Source organism: Anomaloglossus baeobatrachus, chromosome 2 (genome assembly GCF_048569485.1).
Source record: "Anomaloglossus baeobatrachus isolate aAnoBae1 chromosome 2, aAnoBae1.hap1, whole genome shotgun sequence".
NCBI lineage: Eukaryota > Metazoa > Chordata > Amphibia > Anura > Aromobatidae > Anomaloglossus > Anomaloglossus baeobatrachus.
Window position 1 is genome coordinate 794,062,645 of NC_134354.1, and position 18,055 is coordinate 794,080,699.

Below are 18,055 nucleotides of genomic sequence, written 5' to 3' on the forward strand. Positions count from 1 at the left end.
GGAAAAACTAAAAGGAGCACACACCCTGCACCCAGGAAAAACTAAAAAGGAGCATACACCCTGCACCCAGGAAAAACTAAAAAAGGAGCATACACCCTGCACCCAGGAAAAACTAAAAAGGAGCATACACCCTGCACCCAGGAAAAACTAAAGGAGCACACACCCTGCACCCAGGAAAAACTAAAAAGGAGCATACACCCTGCACCCAGAAAAAACTAAAAAGGAGCATACACCCTGCACCCAGGAAAAACTAAAAGAGAATACACCCTGCACCCAGGAAAAACTAAAGGAGCACACACCCTGCACCCAGGAAAAACTAAAGGAGAATACACCCTGCACCCAGGAAAAACTAAAAGAGAATACACCCTGCACCCAGGAAAAACTAAAAAGGAGCATACACCCTGCACCCAGGAAAAACTAAAAGAGAATACACCCTGCACCCAGGAAAAACTAAAGGAGAATACACCCTGCACCCAGGAAAAACTAAAAGGAGAATACACCCTGCACCCAGGAAAAACTAAAAGGAGAATACACCCTGCACCTAGGAAAAACTAAAGGAGTATACACCCTGCACCCAGGAAAAACTAAAGGAGAATACACCCTGCACCCAGGAAAAACTAAAAGGAGAATACACCCTGCACCCAGGAAAAACTAAAAGGAGAATACACCCTGCAGAAAGTACATAAGTAAATAGTAATATTACATGTATAAAAACATGTGGAAAGCGTAATGTTAAATGAAGCGTATTGTTACAGTAAATACCTTGTTTCATCCATGTTGGAACTGAGCGGTGCTATGCCTGCAGCTCAGTGCCCATCACTTGACCCCCGGCTCAACGCAGCCGCCGGTATCCGATGATGTGACATCAGCCGTCCACGCGGCTACTCACCCTGATGGTTTGTGCTGTGGGCAGTGTTTCACCGCACAGCACAGCTTAGGACTGGAGCGCGCCGTACAAGGGTTCACCCACCCCAGCGTCTCCTTCCTGAAATACATTGCAGCACAGAGACCTGTCACATCCCTGCGCTGCACATTGTGGTGGCATGGAGAAACACATCAGAAACACGGTCCCCATTGGGGCTCACACTCTAAGGTCCCTATCAGTTTGTCTTTGGAGTATGGGAGGAATCTGGAGAACATACAAACTTCTTGAAGATGGTGTCCTTGGTGGGATTTGAACCCAGGACCCCAGCGCTGCAAGGCTGCAGAGCTAACCACTGAGCCACCACAAGACTGCAGTGCTAACCACTGAGCCACCACAAGACTGCAGTGCTAACCACTGAGCCACCACAAGACTGCAGTGCTAACCACTGAGCCACCACAAGACTGCAGTGCTAACCACTGAGCCACCACAAGACTGCAGTGCTAACCACTGAGCCACCACAAGACTGCAGTGCTAACCACCGAGCCCACCTCTCGGCACTGAAGCCGGCACTCAGAGGTGGGAGGGACGATGGGTGTGGGGAGCAGTGAATATTCATTTCCTTAAACAGCAGGCACAGTGTTGTCTCCAGGGCTGGCTCCTGCCCCCTGTGACTCCGCAGCACACGGAACTGACAGGTCTCTGTGCTGCAATGCCATGCTCATGTAATATAATCTACTGATCAGAATTACAGCTTGTATTATACTTCAGAGCTGTATTCACAATTCAGCCGATCATCATTGGAAATAGTTGCTGGCTTGTTGTCAAATACATGCCTAACGCTTAAAGCCGCACCAGACACTAAACATTGCAGACAGCGGCTGCTTTATAACAACTTTTCATTCTGTGAAGGTTATTGGTCTAATCAGTAACATCATGGACCTCTGTCTTGCTCTTTGACTTCACCTCACCAATCACATAGTGTAAATTTGTAAGGGGTGCAAAGCTCGGCCCCCCGCCCTGCAATCCTCTGCTCTGTAAAGTGATTTGGTGTTTTTGTGTACACTGTGGCCATCTAGTGGCCGGGTTTGTAATGACTGCTTCCTGGTTCCCTCAGGTTAGGGAAAGGGTTAAGGCCTTAGATAGGCATCCTCATAAGTGTGGAGTTTAGTGGCTAAAGAATATTCAGCGGCCATGTCTAGAGTCAGCAGTGGAGGAGAAAGAAAACAGGAAAGGTGTGGGAGGTGTGGCGAGAGTAGTGGACCCAAATCGAATGTGGCCGGACCCTCTGGGTCACCCCGGCCCTGGACATACAAGAAATAAAAACCAATTCCTCTGCACTGTGGCGGTGGCCGGGGCGCGGACTGACCATGCAGAGGAGCTGCACAGCAGGCAGGGCTCGCCCTCACCCATGACTACAGCCCTGCGCCACCCGCGCAGCACATTGAATACACCAAAAGGTTGACGATAGCGGAAGGAGGGGAGTTTGGCTGCAGTTTTGAGTGGGTGTGCTGGATGCCGACTTACAGGCCACTGCAATGCATGATGGAACTTGTAGTAATAGAGCAAGGAAGTCCATAGACAGGTTGTTGATTAACCCCATCAGAGCTGTATCCATTGACAGCAATGAGGATGTGCTACTGGAGCATGATAAAAGGTAACATTGCTAAAATGATAAAATGGATGTTTTGAAAAGCAGATAATAGTAAGATTTATGAAAAAGTCAGTTATGGTATTGGACAATCTCCAAAGCTAAAGGCCCCGTTACACGCATTCCGTGACGCACATCCGGTCTCGTCAGCGACGTCGTTGCGTGTGACAGCAAAGAACGACCATTAACGATGGAAAATACTCACCTTATCGTCCATCGTTGACACGTCGTTCGTTTTCATAAAATCGTTGATTGTTGAGGACACAGGTTGTTCGTCGTTCCCGAGGCAGCACACATCGCTACATGTGACACCGCGGGAATGACGAACTACAGCTTACCTGCGGCCGCCGGCAATGCGGAAGGAAGGAGGTGGGCGGGATGTTACGGCCGCTCATCTCCGCCCCTTCGCTTCTATTGGTCGGCCGCTTAGTGACACCGCTGTGACGCCGCGTGAACCACCCCCTTAGAAAGGAGGCGGTTCGCCGGCAACAGCGACGTCGCTAGGCAGGTAAGTAGTGTGACGGCTCCTAACGATTTTGTGCGCCACGGGCAGCGATTTGCCGGTGATGCACAAACGACGGGGGGCGGGTGCCATCGCTAGCGATATCGCTGCGTGTAACACCCCTTTAAGTGTAGTTTCCCACGATCAGCGTGTTTTTGCTGCATTCGAAATGCTGCGTTTTACAGTACATACAAAGTGAATAGAGTAATAGAAATCTCCCTAATCTGCGCGTCTCTTTTACGCTGCGCACACTCGCCTGCGGTGCGTTTTTCCAAGCCGCAGCACGTCAGTCTCTAGGGGGAACACTCAGTTTTCTGTGCACAATTTCCTCATGTGGTGTTTGTTCATTTATGCAATGGAAAGACATAAAAAACCGCATGGAATCTGCATCTAATGGTGTCAGCACCAGGAAGTTCAAAAACAAAGCAGCTTTATTTAAAGGAACACAAAAAACGCAATGTGAAAGTGCAAGTAAAGTGAGGTGCGGAGACGGAGCAGAGGTTCTCCAGCGTCACAATCTCAACTGACCCTGATCGTGGGAACATAGCCCAATCTGATCATAAAAGCCGTCCCACCGCGCCAAGGTGACCCATCGGGACGGTCCGAACCTGTCTGTGGTGTGACAACCTTCCCATGTGTCCAATGACGTCAATGTGAATAAGGGCGGAGCAGGACGGGGTCCGGACAGAGACACCATCCATGGGAGGCTACACAGGTGAAATCCTTGGCTCAGAATGGAGGGTCACCTGCGTAGCCTCCCCTGGATGGTGTCTCCAGTGTTTGCACCCATCGGGTGTGTTTGGCAGTGGCAGTGTTGGTGCGCAGCTCCATACTGAGCCTATTACACAACTGTTCTAAGCCAGAAAATGGCAAGAATGACTCAACTAAGAGAAACCACAGTCCAAACCTACGGTAAAACACGAAGGTCCGCCCGGAAAATGGCTAGAGCCTTGAGTGTATCCTCATATGCAATCACGAAAATCATCAATCTCTGTGATGAAACCGACTCTTATGAGGACCGCCCCAGGAAAGGAAGAAGAAGAATGACGTCTGCTGCAGAGGATAAGTTCATCCACAAATTGATGGGACCAAAGATAAGAGACCTCATAAATAATGTATCATGTAGCAGAAACAGCTCAACACCAGAAAAAACTGCGAAGCTGGACTCAGTGGTCGAATCGCTGCAAAGAAGCCACAAGTGAAGACCACAAAAAAGAGACTAGTATGGACCGGACATTACAATGGGAGGCTGATGAAGCTACGGAGAGAAGCGGAGGAGTGTAAAGCTTTGAGGAACGGGGGAACATGAGGAATCTGAGGTGTAGCACATGTTCTAGTCTATGTCTCATGTGTTTCCTGACTTATCTGTTCTTCCCTTTGTGGTTTTGCTGTCTGCAGTCTGAATCTACAATGTGCACAGTCCAATAAGAACGTGACCTCAGCAGGAGCCCGTGCTGTAATACCTTACGTGGGTCATACATGTGATACCTTAGATGTGTCCTTTGTCACCCCCAGGCCTGTTTGATACAGCACAGCAGCCGTGTACAGCGCAGGGTGATACCCCAAACATCCCGCCTGGAGCAGGAGCGGCAGAGAACGTCTCATCCTGGGGAAACCGTCAGCAGCCAGGATCCTCGTGTTGTATATTCTGTACAGGGCTTGGCCAAAGAGCTGACGATTAAAGGTGCTATGACCTGTAAGATGAGCAGTAAGAGATTATTCACTGATGTGAGGCTGATACAGGCGCCCTGGGGGTGAACCCTGCACTTGTCTCCTCCTCCAGTCACTTTCAAAGCTGCACCCTCTGCTGAGAAATGTCCCGTCAAACCCTGGGCTGGGAACCTATCACCCGATGATTATTTTTCTACCGCTGAGTAAGGCGGGATCACGTTATTACATATCGCTATACACTGAGCAGAACATGCCGTATTACATTACCCTATAAAATACCGCTATATACTGAGCAGAACATGCCGTATTACCTTACCCTATAATATACCGCTATATACTGAGCAGAACATGCCGTATTACCTTACCCTATAATATACCGCTATACACTGAGCAGAACATGCCGTACTACCTTACCCTATAATATACCGCTATACACTGAGCAGAACATGCCGTATTAAATTACCCTATAATATACCGCTATACACTGAGCAGAATATGCTGTATTACCTTACCCTATAATATACCGCTATACACTGAGCAGAACATGCTGTATTACATTACCCTGTAATATACCGCTATACACTGAGCAGAACATGCTGTATTACCTTACCCTATAATATGCCGCTATACACTGAGCAGAACATGCTGTATTACATTACTCTATAATATACCGCTATATACTGAGCAGAACATGCCGTATTACATTACCCTATAATATACCGCTATATACTGAGCAGAACATGCCGTATTACCTTACCCTATAATATACCGCTATACACTGAGCAGAACATGCCGTATTACCTTACCCTATAATATACCGCTATACACTGAGCAGAACATGCCGTATTAAATTACCCTATAATATACCGCTATACACTGAGCAGAACATGCTGTATTACCTTACCCTATAATATACCACTATACACTAAGCAGAACATGCTGTATTATATTACCCTATAATATACCACTATACACTGAGCAGAACATGCTGTATTACCTTACCCTATAATATACCGCTATACACTGAGCAGAACATGCTGTATTACATTACCCTACAATATAACGCTATACACTGAGCAGAACATGCTGTATTACCTTACCCTATAATATACCGCTATACACTGAGCAGAACATGCCGTATTACATTACCCTATAATATACCGCTATACACTGAGCAGAACATGCAGTATTACCTTACCCTATAATATACCGCTATACACTGAGCAGAACATGCTGTATTACATTACCCTATAATATACCGCTATACACTGAGCAGAACATGCCGTATTAAATTACCCTATAATATACCGCTATACACTGAGCAGAACATGCTGTATTAAATTACCCTATAATATACCGCTATACACTGAGCAGAACATGCTGTATTACATTACCCTATAATATACCGCTATACACTGAGCAGAACATGCTGTATTACATTACCCAGTAATATACCGCTATACACTGAGCAGAACATGCTGTATTACCTTACCCTATAAGATACCGCTATACACTGAGCAGAACATGCTGTATTACATTACCCTATAATATACCGCTATACACTGAGCAGAACATGCTGTATTAAATTACCCTATAATATACCGCTATACACTGAGCAGAACATGCCGTATTAAATTACCCTATAATATACCGCTATACACTGAGCAGAACATGCTGTATTACATTACCCTATAATATACCGCTATACACTGAGCAGAACATGCTGTATTAAATTACCCTATAATATACCGCTATACACTGAGCAGAACATGCCGTATTAAATTACCCTATAATATACCGCTATACACTGAGCAGAACATGCCGTATTATATTACCCTATAATATACGCTATACACTGAGCAGAACATGCCGTATTATATTACCCTGTAATATACCGCTATACACTGAGCAGAGCATGCTGTATTATATTACCCTATAATATACGCTATACACTGAGCAGAACATGCCGTATTATATTACCCTGTAATATACCGCTATACACTGAGCAGAACATGCTGTATTACCTTACCCTATAATATACCGCTATACACTGAGCAGAACATGCTGTATTACATTACCCTATAATATACCGCTATACACTGAGCAGAACATGCCGTATTATATTACCCTATAATATACGCTATACACTGAGCAGAACATGCCGTATTATATTACCCTGTAATATACCGCTATACACTGAGCAGAACATGCTGTATTACCTTACCCTATAATATACCGCTATACACTGAGCAGAACATGCTATATTACATTACCCTATAATATACCGCTATACACTGAGCACAACATGCCGTATTACATTACCCTATAATATACCGCTATACACTGAGCAGAACATGCTGTATTACATTACCCTATAATATACCGCTATACACTGAGCAGAACATGCTGTATTAAATTACCCTATAATATACCACTATACACTGAGCAGAACATGCCGTATTAAATTACCCTATAATATACCGCTATACACTGAGCAGAACATGCCGTATTATATTACCCTATAATATACGCTATACACTGAGCAGAACATGCCGTATTATATTACCCTGTAATATACCGCTATACACTGAGCAGAACATGCTGTATTACCTTACCCTATAATATACCGCTATACACTGAGCAGAACATGCTGTATTACATTACCCTATAATATACCGCTATACACTGAGCACAACATGCCGTATTACATTACCCTATAATATACCGCTATACACTGAGCAGAACATGCTGTATTACATTACCCTATAATATACCGCTACATACTGAGCAGAACATGCTGTATTAAATTACCCTATAATATACCGCTATACACTGAGCAGAACATGCTGTATTATATTACGCTATAATATACCGCTATACACTGAGCAGAGCTTGCTGTATTACATTACCCTATAATATACCACTATACACTAAGCAGAGCTTGCTGTATTACATTACCCTATAATATACCGCTATACACTGAGCAGAACATGCTGTATTACATTACCCTATAATATACCACTATACACTAAGCAGAGCTTGCTGTATTACATTACCCTATAATATACCGCTATACACTGAGCAGAACATGCTGTATTAAATTACCCTATAATATACCGCTATACACTGAACAGAGCTTGCTGTATTACATTACCCTATAATATACCGCTACATACTGAGCATAACATGCTGTATTATATTACCCTATAATATACCGCTATACACTGAGCAGAACATGCTGTATTACATTACTCTATAATATACCGCTATACACTGAGCAGAACATGCCGTATTATATTACCCTATAATATACCACTATACACTAAGCAGAGCTTGCTGTATTACATTACCCTATAATATACCGCTATACACTGAGCAGAACATGCTGTATTACATTACCCTATAATATACAGCTATACACTGAGCAGAACATGCCGTATTACATTACCCTATAATATACCGCTATACACTGAGCAGAACATGCTGTATTACCTTACCCTATAATATACCGCTATACACTGAGCACAACATGCCGTATTACATTACCCTATAATATACCGCTATACACTGAGCAGAACATGCTGTATTATATTACGCTATAATATACCGCTATACACTGAGCAGAACAGACTGTATTACATTACCCTATAATATACCGCTATACACTGAGCATAACATGCTGTATTACATTACCCTATAATATACCGCTATACACTGAGCAGAACATGCTGTATTACATTACCCTATAATATACCACTATACACTGAGCAGAACATGCTGTATTATATTACCCTATAATATACCGCTATACACTGAGCAGAACATGCCGTATTACATTACCCTATAATATACCGCTATACACTGAGCAGAACATGCTGTATTACATTACCCTATAATATACCGCTATACACTGAGCAGAACATGCTGTATTACATTACCCTATAATATACCACTATACACTGAGCAGAACATGCCGTATTAAATTACCCTATAATATACCGCTATACACTGAGCAGAACATGCTGTATTACATTACCCTATAATATACCGCTATACACTGAGCAGAACATGCTGTATTAAATTACCCTATAATATACCGCTATACACTGAGCAGAGCTTGCTGTATTACATTACCCTATAATATACCGCTACATACTGAGCAGAACATGCCGTATTATATTACCCTATAATATACCGCTATACACTGAGCAGAACATGCTGTATTACATTACCCTATAATATACCACTATACACTGAGCAGAGCTTGCTGTATTACATTACCCTATAATATGCCGCTATACACTGAGCAGAACATGCTGTATTACATTACCCTATAATATACCGCTATACACTGAGCAGAACATGCTGTATTACATTACCCTATAATATGCCGCTATGCACTGAGCAGAACATGCTGTATTACATTACCCTATAATATACCGCTATACACTGAGCAGAACATGCTGTATTACATTACCCTATAATATACCACTATACACTGAGCAGAACATGCTGTATTACATTACGCTATACAGTAATATACCGCTATACACTGAGCAGAACATGCCGTATTACATTACCCTATAATATACCGCTATACACTGAGCAGAACATGCCGTATTACATTACCCTATAATATACCGCTATACACTGAGCAGAACATGCTGTATTACATTACCCTATAATATACCGCTATACACTGAGCAGAACATGCTGTATTACATTACCCTATAATATACCGCTATACACTGAGCAGAACATGCTGTATTACATTACCCTGTAATATACCGCTATACACTGAGCAGAACATGCTGTATTACATTACCCTATAATATACCGCTATACACTGAGCAGAACATGCCGTATTACATTACCCTATAATATACCGCTATACACTGAGCAGAACATGCTGTATTACATTACCCTATAATATACCGCTATACACTGAGCAGAACATGCTGTATTATATTACCCTATAATATACCGCTATACACTGAGCAGAACATGCTGTATTACATTACCCTATAATATACCGCTATACACTGAGCAGAACATGCTGTATTACATTACCCTATAATATACCGCTATACACTGAGCAGAACATGCTGTATTATATTACGCTATAATATACTGCTATACACTGAGCAGAACATGCTGTATTACATTACTCTATAATATACCGCTATACACTGAGCAGAACATGCCGTATTACCTTACCCTATAATATACCGCTATACACTGAGCAGAACATGCTGTATTATATTACCCTATAATATACCGCTATACACTGAGCAGAACATGCTGTATTACATTACCCTATAATATACCGCTATACACTGAGCAGAACATGCTGTATTACATTACTCTATAATATACCGCTATACACTGAGCAGAACATGCCGTATTATATTACCCTATAATATACCACTATACACTAACCAGAGCTTGCTGTATTACATTACCCTATAATATACCGCTATACACTGAGCAGAACATGCTGTATTACATTACCCTATAATATACCGCTATACACTGAGCAGAACATGCCGTATTACATTACCCTATAATATACCGCTATACACTGAGCAGAACATGCTGTATTATATTACGCTATAATATACCGCTATACACTGAGCAGAACAGACTGTATTACATTACCCTATAATATACCGCTATACACTGAGCATAACATGCTGTATTACATTACCCTATAATATACCGCTATACACTGAGCAGAACATGCTGTATTACATTACCCTATAATATACCACTATACACTGAGCAGAACATGCTGTATTACATTACCCTATAATATACCGCTATACACTGAGCAGAACATGCTGTATTACATTACCCTATAATATACCGCTATACACTGAGCAGAACATGCTGTATTATATTACGCTATAATATACTGCTATACACTGAGCAGAACATGCTGTATTACATTACTCTATAATATACCGCTATACACTGAGCAGAACATGCCGTATTACCTTACCCTATAATATACCGCTATACACTGAGCAGAACATGCTGTATTATATTACCCTATAATATACCGCTATACACTGAGCAGAACATGCTGTATTACATTACTCTATAATATACCACTATACACTGAGCAGAACATGCCGTATTATATTACCCTATAATATACCACTATACACTAAGCAGAGCTTGCTGTATTACATTACCCTATAATATACCGCTATACACTGAGCAGAACATGCTGTATTACATTACCCTATAATATACCGCTATACACTGAGCAGAACATGCCGTATTACATTACCCTATAATATACCGCTATACACTGAGCAGAGCTTGCTGTATTACATTACCCTATAATATACCGCTATACACTGAGCAGAACATGCTGTATTATATTACCCTATAATATACCGCTATACACTGAGCAGAACATGCTGTATTACATTACCCTGTAATATACCGCTATACACTGAGCAGAACATGCTGTATTATATTACGCTATAATATACCGCTATACACTGAGCAGAACAGACTGTATTACATTACCCTATAATATACCGCTATACACTGAGCATAACATGCTGTATTACATTACCCTATAATATACCGCTATACACTGAGCAGAACATGCTGTATTACATTACCCTATAATATACCACTATACACTGAGCAGAACATGCTGTATTACATTACCCTATAATATGCCGCTATGCACTGAGCAGAACATGCTGTATTACATTACCCTATAATATACCACTATACACTAAGCAGAGCTTGCTGTATTACATTACCCTATAATATACCGCTATACACTGAGCAGAACATGCTGTATTACATTACCCTATAATATACCGCTATACACTGAGCAGAACATGCTGTATTACATTACCCTATAATATACCGCTATACACTGAGCAGAACATGCCGTATTAAATTACCCTATAATATACCGCTATACACTGAGCAGAACATGCTGTATTACATTACCCTATAATATACCGCTATACACTGAGCAGAACATGCTGTATTAAATTACCCTATAATATACCGCTATACACTGAGCAGAGCTTGCTGTATTTCATTACCCTATAATATACCGCTACATACTGAGCAGAACATGCCGTATTATATTACCCTATAATATACCGCTATACACTGAGCAGAACATGCTGTATTACATTACCCTATAATACACCACTATACACTGAGCAGAGCTTGCTGTATTACATTACCCTATAATATGCCGCTATACACTGAGCAGAACATGCTGTATTACATTACCCTATAATATACCGCTATACACTGAGCAGAACATGCTGTATTACATTACCCTATAATATGCCGCTATGCACTGAGCAGAACATGCTGTATTACATTACCCTATAATATACCGCTATACACCGAGCATAACATGCTGTATTACATTACCCTATAATATACCGCTATACACTGAGCAGAACATGCTGTATTACATTACCCTGTAATATACCGCTATACACTGAGCAGAACATGCTGTATTACATTACCCTATAATATACCGCTATACACTGAGCAGAACATGCTGTATTATATTACCCTATAATATACCGCTATACACTGAGCAGAGCATGCTGTATTACATTACCCTATAATATACCGCTATACACTGAGCAGAACATGCTGTATTACCTTACCCTATAATATACCGCTATACACTGAGCAGAACATGCTGTATTACATTACCCTATAATATACCGCTATACACTGAGCAGAACATGCTGTATTACATGACTGATGGACTAGTGAATTGCGCTCCTGGTAATCTAATAAATAAGACACCACACACTGCGTGACATGGATTAAAATTTTGGCCACAGCAGCCCTTTATTTTAATAAGAAAAAACATCAATAAGAAAAAACAAGATTATCGGCCCAGAGATGTGGTTGTTATAAATCCCAGCCCCATATCCCCCTCCGCCGTGTACACCTAGCTCAAGGGGGAATCTGGGTATACCCCTTGATCATTTTCCTTGTGTCCGCTGAGCTCCTCCCCAGGGACCCATCTATTCCACTGTCCACTGAGCTCCTCCCCAGGGACCCATATTCCACTGTCCGCTGAGCTCTGGCCCAGGGACCCCATTAAAAACATAATTCTCCAACCAACAAAGAGGGGGTTTAAACAACCACATCCCGCCGCCGCCAAATGCTGCTGTAACATACAATATTAAAATGTTAATACAATATTAATATGTTGATATGACATTGTCAATTTGGATACATTACTGATAACAATTAATACAATACGATACAATACTAATAATGTTGATAAAATACCGATGATGTTGAATACCAATAACATTGTTAGAATATTGACAGTGTTGCAAAGTCCTGATATTGATACATTTCCCTTCATTATAGGGAGGGTGGGTGGGACAACTGCTTGTTCAGTCTTTAAGTCCAGGACAAAGGAATGACACCTTAACATGGGACCTATTTCTTATATGGCCCCTGCCCCCATCTCTCCTCCTGCTCGCCCACCACCACATTCCTTAGGTAAAAACCCCCATCCCTTACTCCTTAACCCTTTCCTGGATCTATCACTGCCTCAGTCATGTACGTTACGGCTATCTGCCTTCACTCTGCTTGACTGATGGACTAGTGAATTGCGCTCCTGGTAATCTAATAAATAAGACACCACACACTGCGTGACATGGATTAAAATTTTGGCCACAGCAGCCCTTTATTTTAATAAGAAAAAACATCAATAAGAAAAAACAAGATTATCGGCCCAGAGATGTGGTTGTTATAAATCCCAGCCCCATATCCCCCTCCGCCGTGTACACCTAGCTCAAGGGGGAATCTGGGTATACCCCTTGATCATTTTCCTTGTGTCCGCTGAGCTCCTCCCCAGGGACCCATCTATTCCACTGTCCACTGAGCTCCTCCCCAGGGACCCATATTCCACTGTCCGCTGAGCTCTGGCCCAGGGACCCCATTAAAAACATAATTCTCCAACCAACAAAGAGGGGGTTTAAACAACCACATCCCGCCAAGACTCGCTCTTGTGACACCTTACAAGAGTGAGTTCCTCCACAACTTAATGGCTCGTTCTACTCCTTCTTGTATTCCCAACATCCATATATCAATGCCAATGTCATTAAGATGTACCTTATCATCTCTCCAAAAATGTTCCTTTGTATTTTCCAGCATCTGGTGACGTATGGCCACCCCTCCGTTTTCCAACACAAATTTTGTTATTTTTTTATTAACCTTTATCCTTGTATTATTGATGCGAGCCACTGATCGCGCTGTTCTCCACATTTGTCTAGCTACTATATCCGACCAGACCACCACTGTTTCTGGGTAAGACCTCCATAAATTCAACATATCAAGCTTTATGTTCCTAACTAAATGTCTTGATGTTCTTATTGCTAAATCATTACCACCTAAATGGATAAGTAAGACGTCCGGGGGGCGGTAGAACTCCACATGATACTGGATTTCTCTCAACAGCTGATGCCACTGCATTCCCCTCTTTCCTATCCATGTCACCCGTGCCAAGGAACTGGGCAACCCCAACTGTTTGCCATTAGGCCTGACTGCTGCACGTAAGGCCCCCCAAAAAACAAATGAATGTCCCATGATCCCAACTAGGCATTGCTGTTCAGCTAAAACAAAAAACAAAAACACAATTATCACACAATTGTCTAAATGAAGACACAACTACTATAGGATTACCACAATGTACACATATATATACATGTACGCCATTTATAATAAATGTAATCGAATGTAACTCTTAAATCTGCTCGATTCCCATCTCCCGATTTTTTTAACTATGTCAGGCCCTAAGCCCCATCTAGCAGCTTCTGTGGCTGCTCCTATCCTAAATGAGTGTGAAGTGAATGCATTTGGAGACTCTCCCAATATTGTCAGGCATTTTTTAAGAACTGCTGTGAATTGAAATTGTGACAATGACTTACAATCCTCATGAATTAGTAATGAACCTTGGATATTTGGCCTTCTTGAGACATAGTTTCTAAAACAGATGACCGGGCAGGCCCTGGACCCGCTTAAAGGAAACAATGTGATCCATTTTCCTCTACCCTGTTGATCAGTTTTTGACTTTGCCAGAAAACATTCTAATCTGTCTGTGTACTGATGCACGTCCTCGTCTTGTAGACCCCCACTTCTGGTGGAGCTACTCGCCACCAACTCGCTGATTCTAAAAGCGCCAAAAAAGGCCAGTGTGAATGCACAACTAAAGAGAAACACTTCAAAGGGACTGCTACAGACTCGGCCTAGTACACTCAGTATCTGCTGCAATAACTGGAAAGAAATCGGACGCCGTTTATCTCTGGTCTTCTTACAACTTTTCCTGTAACCCTTTAGGGCTTGCTTAACTAAAAAATGCTTTGTGTAATCAGTGAAGTCGTGCAACTTAAACCAAAAAGCTAATCCAGACATTTTACTATCAATACTGGACACTGAAGTACCATCCACAAAGGCCCTGCTAATGTAAAATAACAACAAGGAAACATTGTCATGTACACTGGCATCATGTGCCACTAGAGCACACAAGTCTTCCCATTCCCTCCATGCTGACTGGTACCTCTGCCATGTGCTTACACCCACAGACCGTTCTATCAGAGCGTATGCGGTGTCACTGGCAGTGACCACAGAAAATCCGGACACTTCTTGCCTTGTACCTCTGCCATCGGGGCTAACGAACGGAATCTGTCCCACTGAAAACGAGACAGAGCATCAGCCACAGAATTGCAAACACCGGGGACATGCACAGCTGTAATCTGACAATTTGACTTTAAACAGCGCAGCACTAGATGACGCAGCAACGTAACAACAGGCAGGGAAGAAGCTGATTGTTTGTTGATGACTTCTACAACTCCCAAGTTATCACAATGAAATCTCACTTTTCGGTTTTGGAAAATATTGTACCAAATTTCACAAGCAACCACTATGGGGAACAATTCAAGGAGTACTAAGTTTCGTGTTAACCCATTGTTTCTCCAACTCTCTGGCCACCTATCTGCACACCACTGTCCCGAACAATATGCACCAAAACCAGTTGACCCCGCTGCATCAGTGTGGATGTCTAGATCAAAATTTGAAACCGGTGGTCTGATCCACAATGACCTCCCATTAAACTCTATTAAGAACTGTTCCCATACCGCCAGATCGTCCTTTAATGTTCTAGCCAGCCGCACAAAGTGATGTGGAAAGGTTATGCCTGAGGTAGCTGCAGCTAGGCGCCTACAAAAAACTCTACCCATTGGAATAATGCGACACGCAAAGTTCATTTTCCCTAACAGCGATTGTAGATCCTTTAATCTGATCTTACGGTGAGATCTAGCTTCTCTGACTGCCTCCAGCAGATCACTGACCTTGTCATCCGGTAATCTGCACTCCATTGCTTCACTGTCAATCAAAATTCCTAAAAACTTGATAAGTGTAGACGGGCCTTCTGTTTTATCTGATGCTAACGGTACTCCAAAACACTTAAAAACCGACTGAATCGTTGCCAATAATGAAGCACAAACAAATGACTTTGGTGGACCAATACATAGGAAATCATCTAGATAATGCAGGACAGAACGCACGCCGGCTTCCTTCTTTACTACCCACTCCAAAAATGTGCTAAATGATTCAAACAAGGAGCATGAGATGGAGCAGCCCATCGGTAAACACAAGTCTACATAAAACCTTCCCTGCCACTGACAACCCAAGAGATGGAAGCTTTCTGGATGGACTGGTAAGAGTCTAAAGGCAGCTTCAATGTCTGTTTTTGCCATTAAAGCTCCTCTGCCGTACTTCTGAACCCATGCAATCGCTGTATCAAATGAAGTATACGAGACTGTGCAAAGTTCCTGATCGATTCCATCATTAACTGAGCTTCCATGAGGGAAGGACAGATGATGGATCAGCCTAAACTTATTGGGTTCCTTCTTTGGGAGCCTGAAGTAGATGGGATCTTAAAACCTTCTGAGAAACCCTCCCCCAGCAATTGTGCTGCTTTTCTATCTGGGTACCTGCTTAGATAGCCCACCATCTCCCCGAGTCTAATTGGGGTTTCCCCCTTTTTGGTTAATCTCTGCTGTTGGGGTTTTATTTCGTGTAAAGCATTTTGATAGGCTATGGTTTCCACTACAGAAGATGCATTCATGTTTGTACCTGCATGTGTTTCCGAATCTGCACTGGCTATCATTGAACTGCCAGCAGCAACCTTTTCTGTTTGCTGCCGACAATCCGATTGCTGATGATCTGCCGACATAGCCCTGAAAGGGCTGATTAACCCCACGTGGCGCTGTCATGAGACGCATCCATAAACTAATATCTTTGTGATCTCAACGAATCCCTTGGCGACCAGCCTTTCGTTGGCGAAACTGCTCATCATAGCGCAGCCATGCTAAACCTCCATACGCACGGTGCGCCTCCCCGATAGAATTCATGTAACAAAATAAGGCAGAGCAATGTTCAGGAGTTTTTTGGCCTATTACACTTGCTAATATGGCAAAAGCCTGGAACCAATTGCTAAATGTTTGGGGGATGAGACAATACCGTCTTTCTTGTTCCTCTCTTTTCCTCTCATCAAACCTTACTCTATCCAAGTTATATTTTTCTAAGGGCAATAATGAAAATATTTCCACATATTCGTCGGCCCAAATCTTCTCCCTAACCTCCTGTTTCAAATGAATTCCTAGAGGACCCTCAAAACATACATATAATTCTCCTTTTGCTGCATCAGATAATGGAACCCCTTGTGAAATTACTGCGTCCTCCTGTGTCTCTGGATCAGCACACGACTGACTTACCACCTCCGGTGTCCGGGGACCATTCCCACACCATGCAGCAATAGGAGAAGAAGTTATGGGTAAGCTAGACTGACTCAAAGCCTCCTTAACCCCGGACACTAATTGCTGTACTACTGAATTAAGATCCCATCCTACATTGCCGGGAACTGTACCCCCAACTGCGCCCACTGGATTCATTACAGGTGTTGTTACACTAGATATAGGACAAGAAAAAGTGTTCTCACCAATACCTGGCTGCGTCCTAGGTTGACCAGCCGTCCGTGACGTATTAGTTATAGTCTCTACAGCCCCTCCATTATTGAAGTGCTGCGTGCTGCTGCCCTCTACTGGGGAGTCGTTATCTGTGTCATAGTCATTGTCTGGAATCTCTGCTGAGTCTTGTAGCTGTAGATTTATTGCCTGACTCCAATCCTGAGCCGGCCGATGAAGTCTTTGTCTGGTTAAAGTACTTTTGCGCAGTTGTCTTTTTGGATTCCTGCCACTCCTCGTGTAATGAGAACCCGGATCCGGAAATGTTGTGTGTCCTAAGCCCATCCCCCCGTGTTGGTTTATTTCCTGGGGTAAGG

General features: G+C 42.6%; 1 protein-coding gene across 1 annotated transcript in view; it reads right to left on the reverse strand.

The window, feature by feature from the left end:
• Positions 1–18,055, reverse strand: part of LOC142290097 (protein sel-1 homolog 3-like) — a 172,029-nt gene that overhangs the window by 80,392 nt on the left and 73,582 nt on the right. Inside the window, exon 11 of the mRNA XM_075334031.1 lies at positions 4,504–4,709. Within this exon, the coding sequence (XP_075190146.1) occupies positions 4,504–4,709 (206 nt within the window). The remainder of the gene's footprint in view (positions 1–4,503; positions 4,710–18,055) is intronic.